The sequence below is a fragment of the Haliaeetus albicilla genome, chromosome 9 (genome assembly GCF_947461875.1).
Source record: "Haliaeetus albicilla chromosome 9, bHalAlb1.1, whole genome shotgun sequence".
NCBI lineage: Eukaryota > Metazoa > Chordata > Aves > Accipitriformes > Accipitridae > Haliaeetus > Haliaeetus albicilla.
The window spans coordinates 23468699-23482946 of NC_091491.1; the positions used below are offsets into that span (position 1 = coordinate 23468699).

A 14248-nucleotide genomic window follows, 5' to 3' on the forward strand; every position below is an offset into this window, starting at 1 on the left:
CAGTTTTCTTTAATCGAGATCGTGTCCTTCTGCACCAGGGCGCACAGAAACCAAGGCACGCTCCAGACTGAGGCGGGGAGGACCGCGAACGCCAACCTCAGAGCCCCGGCTCCCCAGGGAGGCCCTTCCAGAGATCTTTGCCTGAGAGAGACGCCTCCTGCCCTCCCTCCGGAGCAGCCGGACCCTCCCCGGCCCCTCGCCCGGTCACCCTGCGGACCACCCCCGCCACCTCGGACCGTGCCACAGCCGCGGGGCTGGCCCGGATGCAGGGCCCGCCGTACCACCGTGGCGGGGCTGGGGCCCGGGGGCCCGTCACCGTGGCGGGCCTGGGCCCTGCCGCCGCCCGCCACCGCGGCGGGCCCCAGGCCCGGAGCCGGCGGGCCCGTTGCACCCAGGAGAGCCACGGCCTCGCCCGCGTCCTCCCCCCCGCTGCCGCCCACCCGCCTCTCGGCTGGGTCGGGGCTAACGCCGACCAAGCGCGGGGTACCTGCGAGCAGGGGCCGCGGCCGAACCGCCCCTGGCCCGGACAGGGCCCCCCCCCGGCCGCGCTCTCCCCTCACCGCGGCGCGCGGGGGGCGGACCCCGGCTTCCCTCACAGCCCGCCCGGCCCGGCCCGGCCCGGCCCGGCTCAGCCCCTCAGCGCCCGCCGCCCGGCCCCGCTCCGCTCGGCCGGCGCTACGTGTCGCTCCTGCGGGCGGCCGCCGCCCGGCCCCGCGGGGTGCCGTTGGCCGTCGCCCCGCCGGTCGCCGCCGCCGCCTCGGGCCGGTACTTGAGCCAGCAGATGAGCCATGTGACGACGACGGAGAAGAGGGCGAGGATGCTGGCCACCGACAGGCAGATGGGCCCCACCGGCGACGGCGAGGCCGAGGCGCCGGGCCCGGCGTCGCCGCCGTACTGGTTGACGAAGATGAGGCCGGTGAAGAGCAGCACCACCATGGAGAGGAAGGAGACGACGACGCACACGCAGCCGGCGCTCAGCGCCGCCCGCTTGCAGCTCTGGCAGCTCTCGTAGCCGCCGCCCGAGGAGCGCGGCCCGGCCCGGCCGGCGGGGGCGGCGGCCGGCAGGGCGAGGGCGGCCGCCGCCTCCCGGGCGCGGGGCGGGCGGCGGGGCGGCAGCGGCGGCAGGCTGTCCTGGGGCAGCGGGTCGCGGGCCCGCAGCTGCGGCGGGCAGGCGGCGGCCAGCTTGGTGTTGACGGGGAGGCCGTGGACGCGGTGGTCGGGCAGCGCCGTGCGGTGGCGGCAGAGCGGGCAGGCCAGGGAGCCGCCGGCCGACCGGCCGGGCCCCGGCCCCGGCCCCGGCTCAGCTGCGGAGGCGGCGGGGGGCTGCTGGGCGGCCCGCAGGTGCAGCTGGCTCAGGCACTCCTGGCAGAAGGTGTGCAGGCACTCCAGCAGCTTGGGCGCCCGCCGCTCCAGGTCGAAGTAGTTGTAGCAGATCTTGCACTCGTAGTCTTCGTAGCTGGGGGCGGCCGCCACCACCACCGCCGCCGCCTCATCCTCCCGCCGCCCGCCCTGCCCTACGCCGCCCTTCTGCGCCGGCTCGGCCATAACATCTCGCCAGAGGGGGGACGGAGAGCCGCGGAAAGGCGGAGAGTCCCGGGCCGCGCCGCGCCGCGCCTGGGCGGCGGGCGGGGAGCCGGGGGAGCCGCGGCCCCGCCGCTGCCTCCTGGCCGCGCCCGCGGGCTGCGGCGCGGCCCGGCGGGGAGGGAGGGAGCGAGCGAGCGAGCGAGGGAGGGAGGAAAGAGGGAGGGAGACAATGCCGGCGGCCGCCCGCCCTCCTGCCTGCGCCGCGCTGGCGGCTGCCGGGGGCTGCTGGCGGCTGCCGCGGGCGGGGGGCGGGATCGGCGCCGCCCGCCCCCGGGAGCGGCCGCCGGTGCGCGGCGGCAGGCAGCGCGCCCCGGCTGGAGCAGCGGCGGCGGGGGGGGGGGGGTCCCCTTCTCCCGGCCCGCCTGGCGTTCGGCGCGGCGCGGGCTCGGGCCGGCCCCCGCGCCCAGGGCCCGCTGGAGAGGCGTGCGGCACGGCGGTCGGTGCGGCCAGGATGCCGCATCCGCAGGGCCTCACGGCGGGCTGCGGCCCGGCGGCGTGCCCGTCTCCGCAACGGCGGGTCGGGCTGTCGGGGTCGGGCTTTCCCCAGCAGCCCCACCGCCCTGCAGCCCCGGGTGCTGCGCTGGAAGTCTAGGAAACGCTCACGGGTGGAAATGCCGGGTAGCTTTTTGGTCTTGAAGTGCACTTCTTGAAATCGTCTGTTGATTTTAGCAGTTTGTGAGGATTCCCCAATGGGGTTATGCGTTAGGACCAGCAGTTACGACTACAAAACATTCGTTAGGTGGCGAACGATGCTAAGCAAGGGTTAATGTGGAAGGCCCGTATGCTGGCAGGTTAACATCTGTTCAATACGTTGCAGCTCGCAGGCTAACATATATTTTGCATCTCTTCGGGAAGAACCTTTTGTGCACTGTGATTTTCCTTCATTATGCACAGTGAAAATAAAAGGTATTTTATTCTGGAAACCAGATGTGGAAGTAGCTACTGATGTTTTTATTTACATCCAGACATTGTTGTAAGATCAAGAGCTTTTGTCCAGTTTAATGAAAAACAATAAAGCATTCATAGCTTCCAATGTCATATGTTAAACAATCTGATAGATTTCACTAAATCAAATTCTGCTCTGTCACACCAGCGAGGTCTGGAGTAACTCCATTATCTTCAGGTGTAGCACAGGCCATAAAAGTAATTATTTCTCTTTGTAGTTGCGAAAATGCACTCACAGGCGGGCATGGCTCTCAGCAGGTGACGCCCGTGTTTCGGGCGCGCCGCATTGCCCTGCCGTGTTGCTAAAGCTGTGTCTTGGGAACGTCAGCTCTGCGCTGAGAGCTGCCTTAGCTCAGGCATCTTCCCCTCTCCCCTGCAGTGTGACATGCTGTATCAGGTGTGCTTCACTGCAAATGCTAAAGGAAGCTCCCTCTCCTCCTCAGTGTTGGACTCTTGTTCTATCTGTCTGTGCTAGGACTTATTTTGTTCTTGAGCCCTGAGCATTCTTGAGGAGCCAAACAAAATGGAGAAGCTTGTTTAGAAAGACTGACTTGTTGGAAAGATGAGAAGGCACATATTGCTAAATTGTGGTGGCAGATCTGAAGGCTGTCCACGAGTCCTTAAACAATAAAACTCGGTAAAGAGGGAACTTCCTTAAAGTTTTTCAGCTTATGGTAAACCAAAATAATGGGATAAAGTCAAACAGAGAAAAGTAGGAACATTCTCTGTACAGGGAGCCAGATCCTTTTTGTAATTGATCCTAGGAGATGATTTAAAGTCTGTTGAAAATCTAGGTTCAGTCTCTGAAAAGAAAGACAATTACTTTTGCTGTCACTGTCCATAGTGCACAGCTACTTCGGCACGTGGAATCAAAAATCACCCCTTTTTAAAAGCCCACACTGGTTTGCAACCTTGGAGCTAATCTGCCCCCGTCACCTGGAGGACTTTTTCAGTGTTACTGTTTTCCCAGGGCTGCATATCATCCCTGATGAATTTCGACTGTTTTCATCTAACTCTGGTATCTTCCATTTTTTACACTAAATCTCATCTTGCTTACTCAGGTATTCTTAAGTTCTTAAATGTATGTTTCTGGTGGTTTGTTTTGTTCTGGCCCCCCCCCCCTTTTTTTTTTGCTTGCTACTGTTTGCCATTTAGCATCATCTTCCTATTTAATTAGTTCATTGTTAAAGGATGTATGTCAAATTATCCCAGGCATCGCCCTTCCACTTAATATTATTGCCACTTTCATAACCCTACAACTTCCAATTAATTTTCAGAACATGTGAAAGTCCTTAGATCCAAGCAAATCTGAATTAATTTTTCAAGTAAAATTTTTTAAGGCACTGTATCAAATGCTTTAATAAGGTCCAGATACATCAGCTGCATTTCTGGTTCAAACTGCTTTACCCCTGTCTTTTGTGTTTTGAGTCTTCTTATCTGATGTGTATCTGCCTTGAGGTCAACTGAAACTCCACCTACTAAGTATATGAAAGTCAGCATTGGGAAAGCTTCCTGTAATTCTGGCATGAAAACTACACGGAATAGATGGCAAAGTTGAGCATAACTGAAAAATAATAATAAAAAATAAAAATGCTAAATGTGAAATTAGGATGAAATTTACATTGTTTGAGGAAACTAAGAATGAGAAAAACTGGTGTGTAGTCACAGAAACTTCTTTGCTCATAATTACCCTGTGAACACAATGCTGTATAACTAGATCCTGCACAAGCAATGTTATCTTGTGCCGTGCGGTCCCTAGAGAACATTATTAATAGAACATGTAAGCTGTGTGGTCCCACACCTGGTGAGATGCTGCTTTTTTCTATGGAAGGGTACAACTCCTATTTACCTCTTCATGTGTCTAGTGGCACTTGCGGGTTCTGTCCTTACCCCTTTGCTAGCACAGGAACTCATGTGATGACACAGCAAGTCAGTTCATGGAGATGATCCAACTGAACACTTGTTTACTTTTTTATTAGTTTTTCTGCTGGAACAACTCAGCAAAGCAGGTCGCTGCCTGGGTGCATGAGGTCTGCAGCCAGTGCAAGGAAAAATGCTGGTGGCTGTGTGGTCAGGAGAGGAAATGAGGCTGGGATCACGGTGGCAGTGGTTTATGTACACTTATCTTACTATGGAACAAAGCCATTAATGATTTCAGCCTTTATGTCTTAGTCCAGTGTCGTGTTGTGTGTATAATGGGATATTATAGTCCAGAGCAAGGTTTGAAAGCCTGCTGTCACAACCTGAAGAATAAGCTGTGTTCTTGTGTGCTCTAGCAGCCTTATCGGGATAGGATAGTGTTCAGCTGTAGCTCTCCGGGGGTTTGCATATTCACTGGGCAGGGCATTTGTCTGTGCAACACACGCTCCTGCTGCCTGTGTGGTGGTGCTACCCTAGCTCCTTGGTCACTTGGACCAGTGGAGTGCCTGGCCTGGAGTTGAAGGTGGCTTCTTGGCTGGATTCCTCTGGCGGCTGAATCCATGATTCTTCACAAGCGGAGGAGTTGGCCCGTGAGTACTGGAAGACATCTTTATGTTGAATTTAAAGGCTTCCTAGGCAGGGATTGAGGAGAGGAGAAATTTCTTCAGATTTTGGAAGAGTTACTGTATTTCTGAAGATCCAGACGTATTCTCTCTTTTAGTCGCTTTAATTACAATGAGCGTTTGTTCTTTGGGTTGTCGGCTTCTTGGGACTGTTCTTTAGTGGGAAAGATGTATTAGTTATTGAAGGGAAAAAAAACCTGAAATGCAACTGAGCCGATTCTGAGGGCTGACTTTTGGCTGAACTGCTATCAGAGCTTTGGATGTTATTCAGCAGAAGTTGCGTTATGAATTCTGAGCAAAAGTGGCAAACAACCCTTGTGAAATACACATTTTTCCACTTAAAGTAATCATCCTGTGGCTGGTAAGAATTGATTTTTAGCATTTTAAATATTGTGCCTGATTTACCCAGTGCAGTGTGCCAGTTTTATGCTGGTGTAAGACTTGGTCTAAGAAGAGCTGTAACAGTGTAAAATGAACTCACGGATGAGTCAAGCCCAAAATCTCATAGAAGAATCCTTCCATTTTCTACAAGGGACATGCTGGCATACATCCCTGCAGCAATAATGTCTTGTTTAGCTGGTTTAATTCTTACAGAATTTCTGTGTTGCTGTACAATAGGTATGTTTAATGAAATTTGACATCTTGCTTTTTATATACAGGTGGGAAGAAAGTTCTCTCTGATGGATGTGCAGGACAGGAATGGATCGGATGTCAGCCCATTCATGGTAACAAAGTTAAACCCCTCATTTTATGCTTATGTTTTCTGTACATTTCAACAGTTAAGTAGCTTGTTTAGGACTGATGCAAAGGTCATTGAAGTCAGACAGCTCTTTGGATAAGTCCTTGTGGTTTAATGTACTGTTGCAGTTGACATCAGAAGCTTTTTGACAATATTTTAATATCAGGAGTTTTTTACTTTTATAAAAGCCTGCTTATTGTATGACTTTCTAGAGTGCATTAAGTAACTAAGCATAGAGCTTATTTGGTAAATATTTAGAAAAAGAGAACTCTCTTGCTTTTCACCCTTTCACTCAAATTCATTTACAGAAGTTTCCTTCTCCAACCCCATTTCCACTCACTTTTGAGGGGTGGCAAAAGCTGCGCCTTATTTTTATGCCCTATCATTGTATTGTGGGATGCTGCAACATCATCTTCTGCTTTCTTCACGTTAACATTTTATTTCATATAATGTATTTCTGAATAATTTATAATTTAAGTGCTTTTTTACTTTTTCTGTCTTGGAACTACTGTAAAAGCTATTGCATGTGTGGTCTACTGCATTCAGTACAGAAGGGAGTGTTAATTTTCAATAATATTTGTGGGCTATTTCAGGGAGCTGAAAAAGGAGAGAAAAAGGATTGCAATTATGAGCAATTCCACGTCAGTCACAGCCATATACAAAATACGTTGTTCCCTATATATAGAAGAGGTAGATGCAGAGGTACTATATTGGACACCCCTCCCCCCGAGAAAACTCTTTATTGTGTTGCAGCTCCTAAATATGGTTCTATTTCAGTTGCCTCAGGCAATGAGGAATGTGTGAAAGACGGTGCCTTCACTGACCACTCACCTCTGGTGGTGAGGTCTCTCCTTTCTCTTTTCTTCTAGGTTAAGCTTTAAGCTTCTCTTCCTCACCCAGTGTTGACCTGCAGCCCCAAGCACAGATACACCCTTGTTGGCATCAGTCTGATGCCAAATTGTGCAACAGGTTTATTGGCAATAAAAGGGTGAGAAATGTGGGCTTAAAGCTGGGGATGACTACATCATTTCTGGTGGGAATAATCTCTGGTTATTCCCATCCATTTATTTTCCATAATCCTGTGCCTTTGGCACATCCCAAACAGGTAACTGTATTACAAGCTTTGGTTAAGAAAAGATGAGGAACCATTTACAATTGTGAGGGTTATGTTCATTAGTGCAACATCCTTCTCAAATAAGCAAGCTTCAACAGCAACAAGGAGCATCACCACAGACTTGCTTTCCAGAGCAAACCCATCTCAGAAGTCTTATTTAACCTGATGGCAGACATGGGGTAACTCTATAGTTCAGGCAGAGGTGACTCCAGTATTGCCTGTGCAGACCTACATTTAATCTAGCTAACGTGAGTATCAAGATCAATCGTTTGGGCTCCAGAGCCGTGCGCCCCTTGGGTCCCTTGGGCTGTGCGGTATGGCGAAGCGCAGCCAAAGGAGCCTGCATCTCTCTCGTGTATGGCACTTTTTTAATGGCTCTCTGAAGCAGGAACTGTGTTTCTGTGTTAGGGCAGATCTGTCCTGGGCATTTGCAGGGATTTAATTAATCTCATAGAAAACAGTATTTAAATTGTTGCAGTCTTCCAGGGTGGTTGCAGCTTTAGGGACAAATGTATTTTTATAAAATTTACCTTCTACTAGGCAAACTGTATTTCTTCAAACCCTGGGCTGATGATATAATTGAGAAAAGAATCCAGGAATTGCACTGATTTAACTGGCTTTTTTTCAAAAAGGACCAAGCGAAAAAGAGAGAAAAGCTTAGAGGAGTCCTTTGTTTTGGCCGGCACTGTGTTTTCTGCATGTCACAGTAATAGTGAACATTGAGTTCAACACTGGATGCTGATTTGGGTGGCAGCGTGGGGCTGGCAGAGCCTGTTTGGGCTTGCTTGGTGCAGCATGCTGCCACAGCAGCCTCTGCAAGGAGATAGATCTTTGCGGAGCAGGGCTTTTCGGGAAGTGAGACTGCTGTGTCTCATGTGGCACCATGGGGCTTAAAATTAGCTAAGTGTTATGACTATGCTGGCCACATTAAAGCAGCTCTGTGGGGAAATATAGCCAAAATTAATAATTACTAATAGTGGTGATTAGGGTAATTAGTGAATACCAGCGTGGCTTTTTGCTCTTGGGCAGTTATTTTCTGCTACCCAAATTGTCCTTGCATTGTACTGAGAAAGAAAAGCTATTCCTCTGTGGAATCACTTTAGAAGATTATTTAGTGCTTTGGGAGCTCTGTTTAAAATACATGGTACACATTTCAGTTTACTGCTTTTATTACAGCGTATCATTGGTAATGTTGAATTAAAATAGGGATGGTCATCTCTGAAGTAAAATTCTGATCCAATGAAGCTGCTAAGAATTTTTTCATCAGCTTCAAAGGGGACAAGTTTTTATCCTTGATAATGACAGAGACCTATTTTTTTAAGACAGCTTGGAAGCAACTACTGTTGCTCAGACCACAAGGTTATGTATATGTGTTTAAATCAATTTTATTCAGAATGAGAAACAGATGAAGGGTTTGGGGATTTTTGCATTCATACTGTTGCATATATTCAGATACTGAAATTGTAAATTTTTTGTTTGTTTTGAGCTGAAGTGAGCACATGGGAGTTTCTTTTTTTTTTAGCAAACTTTAACATCTTCTCACAAATAACAAATTTAAAAATCACTTGACATGAACCTAAAACCTGATCTATAGCTAGCTGAAGCCTATGGGACCTTTTCTGTCAATTTCTCTGGGCTCGAGGTTAGTTTCAGATAGTATTATTTTCTATTGTAGATTTGTTTCAGCTTTGTGCTCAAGAAGTGCCTACATAGGGGAGAAGACAATTCATAAGCTTCACCTGAGCTCAGGTAGCTTGTAAAGGGACATAGAAATTGGGTTGCCTCCAGAGTGGCAGGGCTGTGTGCTACCCTCACCACCCCCTGCTCTCCCCACCTCTTGGAAGCCTCTGCATTCCCTACTGGATCTCTGCAACCCCGAAGGAGCCAAGCCTCTACTTTTAAAAGAGGTTTCAGTCAGAAAAGCAAACCAAGTGTTAGGGGTAAATTAGGAACGATTATAGACCAAAAGAGAAAACATCATTTTGCCACTGTATCAATCATGTACTGAGCACTGTGTGTGCTTCTGGTGGCTCTTCTCTAGGAAGGAAAATGTACAGGGGAAAGCAAGAAGGACCAGGGACTGGGAAGAGCTTCCTTATGAAGGGAACCCAGCAGACCAGGACTCCACAACCTATGGAAGAGGTGGTTTAGAGGGGATACAATAGCGGTCTAATTGACTCTGCCTAACAAGCCAAGCGACTCAGACACAGCAAACGGATCTCCAGCATTAGAAGGGGATGGAGATTGCCAAAAGGGATGCTGCCAACTTCTAAACTCACCCCACCAAGGGTGACTGTAACTCTAGAAGGAAGGGGATATCTGATTTGTTACTTGGCATACTCCTGCTGTATAGTCTGCTCTGCTGGCCCACTCATTTTCATAATATTGGAAAGGAAGATGAGAAGCTTGCTTCTAATGGGTTGATTAGATATTAAATATTTTGGAACAAAACCAACTAATAACTGGGATGTCTTTCTGATGGGGGGGTGAGAACTCAGGATGTTACATTTGGAGAGAAAACTCTCCAATTAGCTAAAAATGCAGTTCTAGCCGAGTCAAGAAAGAGATTCCTTCATCCTAATTTGAAATCTAAATTACTTTAATTGAAGAGTATATAGTTCCTGAGTCTTATGAGCAAGAATAATTGAAAATGGATTAAATTGCCATGGTTTTGTTCACAGTTGTTTTCCCCACAAAAATGTGGACTAAATTTGTACTCCCACTAGTGAATGCCAATTTGGAAGAATTCCACTGGATTCATTGCAGTTGCCCTAGTTGCACCTTCCTTAGCGAGTACAGAATCAGGCCCTGTGTGCATAATTTTTCCACTTTTAGACCTGAGGGAGTATAATCGGGAGCCAGGCTGAGGTCCCATTCCAGATCAAGTCTTTCATATGCAGATTATAAAATCAGTGAAAAACAAGCTTGGTTTGGCAGTTACTTTAAAAGAGACCTTTGGATGATTCTGTCAACAGCAGAAGAGGCAATTCATTCTTCATGCTAGAAATCATCATATATCTCATTTTGGGAGATGTGATCAATACTGACTGTTTTTTGTGTAGAGAGAAAAATACCATATTTGGGAGAAATTTTCTTAGGGCCACTTCAGGTCTCTGAAAACACTTCTGCCCTCAAAAACCTCATCCCGTAATCTCAGAGAAATATTTTTACCCAATGTATTTAGATCAATATTTTTGATTTATTTATTTCTATAGCCTTGTCTCTTTGACTGTCTGAGACTTCAAATAAGATTTCAGAAGCTTGTCAAAAGTTTCTGTATTCTGCTAGAAGCATGGACATTGAGTTATAGTTGTGGTTTGGATTTGTAGATGCTAATGCGAGAAAGCACCCAAGGAATGCAACTTCTTTCAACTCTTGCACTACTAGAGACCTCATAACCACTAAGGAAGGGAGTTAAAACATGATTTTCTCTTCAGCCATTGCCAGGAAAGCTGCCAACCAGATAGATGATCCATGGTGGATGGTCAACAATCATAGTTAAAATATCTGTAGGTGCTGCCATTGTCTTTCGAAAGAATGCATATTCCCCAAGTGAGCACAAATAACAGAGATAACAAGGTGGGCATGGATGTCTTTTCTAAAACAATTGATGGATGTCTCAAGTCTTGTTGACTTGCACAGTGTCCATGCAAGGGCCGCAGGTCAGGCTGTGGCACTGTAAATGCTGCCATAACATCCGCCTTCCCAGTCAGGGGGTGCAGCAGCTCCTGTCAGGTGTAATCAGTCGCCTCTCGGATGACATCTGATACTCAACAATTTGATGCAGAGAAAATATTTTTACTAAAATAGTTAAGGATTATTAAAATAGCCGTACAGACAGTTGATAGAGTTTGCATTAAAGGGAGATGACAAAGTATGGCCATGTTTCTCTCCTGCAAAAAATACTGAAAATGCCTGCCATTTCTACAGCAAAATGTTTCCTCTGAGAGTGAGGCGTAGTAGAGAATCACTCCTGCTATAAGTTATTAGAGGTGAAGGATCAATTATGACTCCATTCTGAAGAGGGATGAGGGAGCTGCCCAGGCAAGCCATCTCCTCAGTCTGCCTGTGTCTGAATTCAGTGGTGTCTCCACAAAGAGGCCTGTAAGTGCAGGGTAGCCCTGTATTTCTGTCTTCCTTATGGATCCCTTTTCCTTCCTTCCTTACCCAGGTCTGAAGATGGTCACATTTTTAAGGGGTTGCAAACTGCTTCAGAAAGCAAGGGCAGGACAGCCTGAGGCTCTGGAAATATGCTGGTGACACCTGAAAGAAATAGTAATCTCAACTTCACTTATCCATATGTAAGAACAGCAGTACCCTTGCTTCATCAGTAGCTGAATATTAATTGCTAGAATCAGGGCAAATTCCCAGAATATAAAAGGTTTTTTCTTACTGCCCTGTACAGTTCATTTCATAGCTTCCAGTGTTTGAAGTAGATGACTTGTTTCTAATGAATCAAGGCGAATGCTGTCAGACCTCCTAATGATTGGTTCTATCTACTATACCATAAAAAATGTACATATGTATCCTTCTTGGTTTACTGCCAGTCAATCAATGTTAAAACGTTGACATATGGGTGTGGGATTTTTTGCTGTCTTTAAAATAAGATCAATGGCATTAAGGTTTGTCATGTAAATAGTAGAAATAAAGCAAAAAAAGAAGAGCTATTTATGGTTTTAGGATGACATCTGTAATGTGGGTGGCAGTAGAATGGAAAGTAGAGAATTCCAAAGCTCTTCATAATTGAATGAATTGACTGAGCATATATTTTTAGTGGTTTAAAAAGTGTTAGTTACCCAAAGCTCATGCATACAAACAAAATAAATCTATGAACTGAAGATAAAATAAATCTATGAAATGGCTGCACTAGCCTCAATCCATTGCATTGCTTATTTTCCACTCTTACCCTTCCTTCTCTGGACTGTTAACTCCCTAACAGACTTTTTGCTGAAACTTGTAAATTACCTGGGGAAAAAAAAATAAAAATGAACAAGTCAGCAGCTCCCAACAAAAGCCAATGTTGCCCTTCTTAGGATGCTTTTTGTTGGCTGAGTCTTTGCAGGGACTGAACAATCCTGATGGCCAGGTTAACCTGCATGGACAATGCCCAGCTCCATACTGCAAATAAACAGAGTTTAGACGAAAGAAAAATACCCTCAGTCTGTTGCATTCCTAACAAGTGTTTGACAGCAGTGACTCATGCTGTCATAATGCAGCAATAAATAAACATTTAGAAAACATAATGCTGCAGCTTCAAAAATGATGGCAGGAAGTTTCATGCATGTAAGGTGTCACTAAGGAGGAGCTATCAAGGGGCAGGATGGAGAGATGCCTGGCTTTCAAATCCATCCTCTGCTCTGAACAGGATGAAGAACCATCGAAAAACATGCAGTGCACAGAGGGCATTTGGGAGTGGTTTCTGCCAGGGCAAGATAAACCGCTGCTCCCCAGCACTAGTGAGTATCAATTACTTTTCCTCCAGAAAAGGTATGTGATTAAAATCAGCAGCTCCTTTCCAACAGTTTTTGCTCAGTTTTGTGCCTGCTGGGTCTGAGCTGCCCATTAGCAGCTGACTGCTTAAAAACAACATGCTGTGTTCAGGCTTCCTTCTGCGCACATGGGCTCAGAGCAAAACTGACCTTCCTAGAATAATAGCTTGCTTGAAAGACAAGGAAATTGTAAAAAGTAGGGTATTATGCTGTATTTGATAATAATTACTCGAGAACTGTCACGCCGTCACTGTTTTTTCACATGCTGAGTGAGGATTTATTCAAGAGAGCATGCCAGGAGATGTCTCAGAATAGACCAAGCAAAGAGAAAGGATGTTTGTTCAGCTGAGCCCTTCCAGCAGCACCCACGTCTCTGTAGCAAAGGGGTACTATCAGACTGACCATTTCCAGGGGAGCTAGTTATAACTACCTAGGAGCTGGTCACTGCTAGCAAAGACCCTCCCAGATGCTTTTACAGGGATGATTTACAAAGGCTGCCAAATTCCCTTGTCTTTGTTTCATCCCTTCAGTCCATGCACTGACTGCTATAAGCAGAGGCGAACCAGGCGGCAGCACGGAAGCCGCCATTAAAAAAATATGCTAGAAACCCTTTCCATGGTTTCAAGTACATCAAGGCAAAACTCAAGCCGGAGAAAGAGACGTTTTCGCCATTTTAAGCCTAGACTGCTGTTGAGACAATCAGAATTTTTTCCAGAGGGCTAGTATATGGTATTGTAAATAAAATCAGACAGGTCAACTCTTACGATAGTCAAGCTTTTAAAAATTCCTAGGGGTTAAGTCTGATATTTAAACACAGCATTATTAATTTCTCTTCTGCTGTTATTTCCCAAAACACTGACACAGCCAAGGTATGGTATAGCCTACAAGTAACCAGAAATGTTGAGAATACCTCTAGAAATATCACAGTAGATGTGCGTACAATTAAAGTGTCCAAGTGATATGGTGCAGAATAATTATCTAAATGACATGCTAATCATCGCTGGAAATTAGCAATACCATTTCAAGCAATGCAAATCATAAGCAATTATATAGCATTATCTGGTTACTTACACTGCAAACAGAAAAGTTAATTATTCCTACCCAAGACAGCAGCCGCAGCTCCAGCACATTCTCTTTCTTGCAGTTTTTGGACATGCTTTCATCTTTCCAAGTTCTAAAATTCACTTTGTTTTTGTACTTACATTCTCTAAAACTGAAAATATGACCATATATATAGTAAGGATTTTATAATAAAATTCTGTGAGAATTATAAAAACGTGGATCTGCAGTTCCATTTTTTCCCGTGCCTAAAGTTAAAGGAGTTGATGAACAGTTTGGACCCTAAAGGACTGATATATTTAGCACATACTGTGTGCTGTAGCTTTACATTTTTAAGACCATCTGTGCAAAGACAACCAGCTATGTGTTCAGTGCATTGAAGGCTGCATAGGTATTACAGAGACATGGTCTAGTCTTGCTATACTGCTCAATTAAACTAACAAAGATATTTGCATAGAAAACATTTTCTCAGAAAAGGCATACAAAACTTGCAGGCCTGAGACCCATTACAGCTGTGTGGACTCCTGTTGTGCCAAATCAAGATGCTTTTATATTGATACGTCTCAAATGGAGATCAAATCTGGAAGAGAGATTCAATGAGAATTGTACCTATCAGTGGCTTTACATTGCAGACACAAGACCATTCCTACTGCTACAGAGCAAAGCCTGGTGAAACTTTGTGTTCCTTTCTTTAATGACCTATGGTGCAAAAATTTTTTTTCTAAGAAAATTTCTTCAAAATTAGTTTTATTTGAACTTTGATATGCATTAAATC

General features: G+C 46.5%; 1 protein-coding gene across 1 annotated transcript; it reads right to left on the minus strand.

Annotated features, from left to right (window-relative positions):
• Window positions 1-380: 380 nt before the first annotated feature.
• On the minus strand, window positions 381-1681 carry RNF228 (ring finger protein 228). The gene has a single exon (XM_069792096.1). The coding sequence runs from the start codon at window positions 1543-1545 to the stop codon at window positions 676-678; it is 870 nt and encodes a 289-aa protein (XP_069648197.1). The 5' UTR covers window positions 1546-1681; the 3' UTR covers window positions 381-675.
• Window positions 1682-14248: the final 12567 nt, after the last annotated feature.

Coding starts and splice junctions, on each gene's coding strand:
- RNF228 (XM_069792096.1), bottom strand. CDS start 1,545: ATGGCCGAGCCGGCGCAGAAGGGCGGCGTAGGGCAGGGCGGGCGGCGG.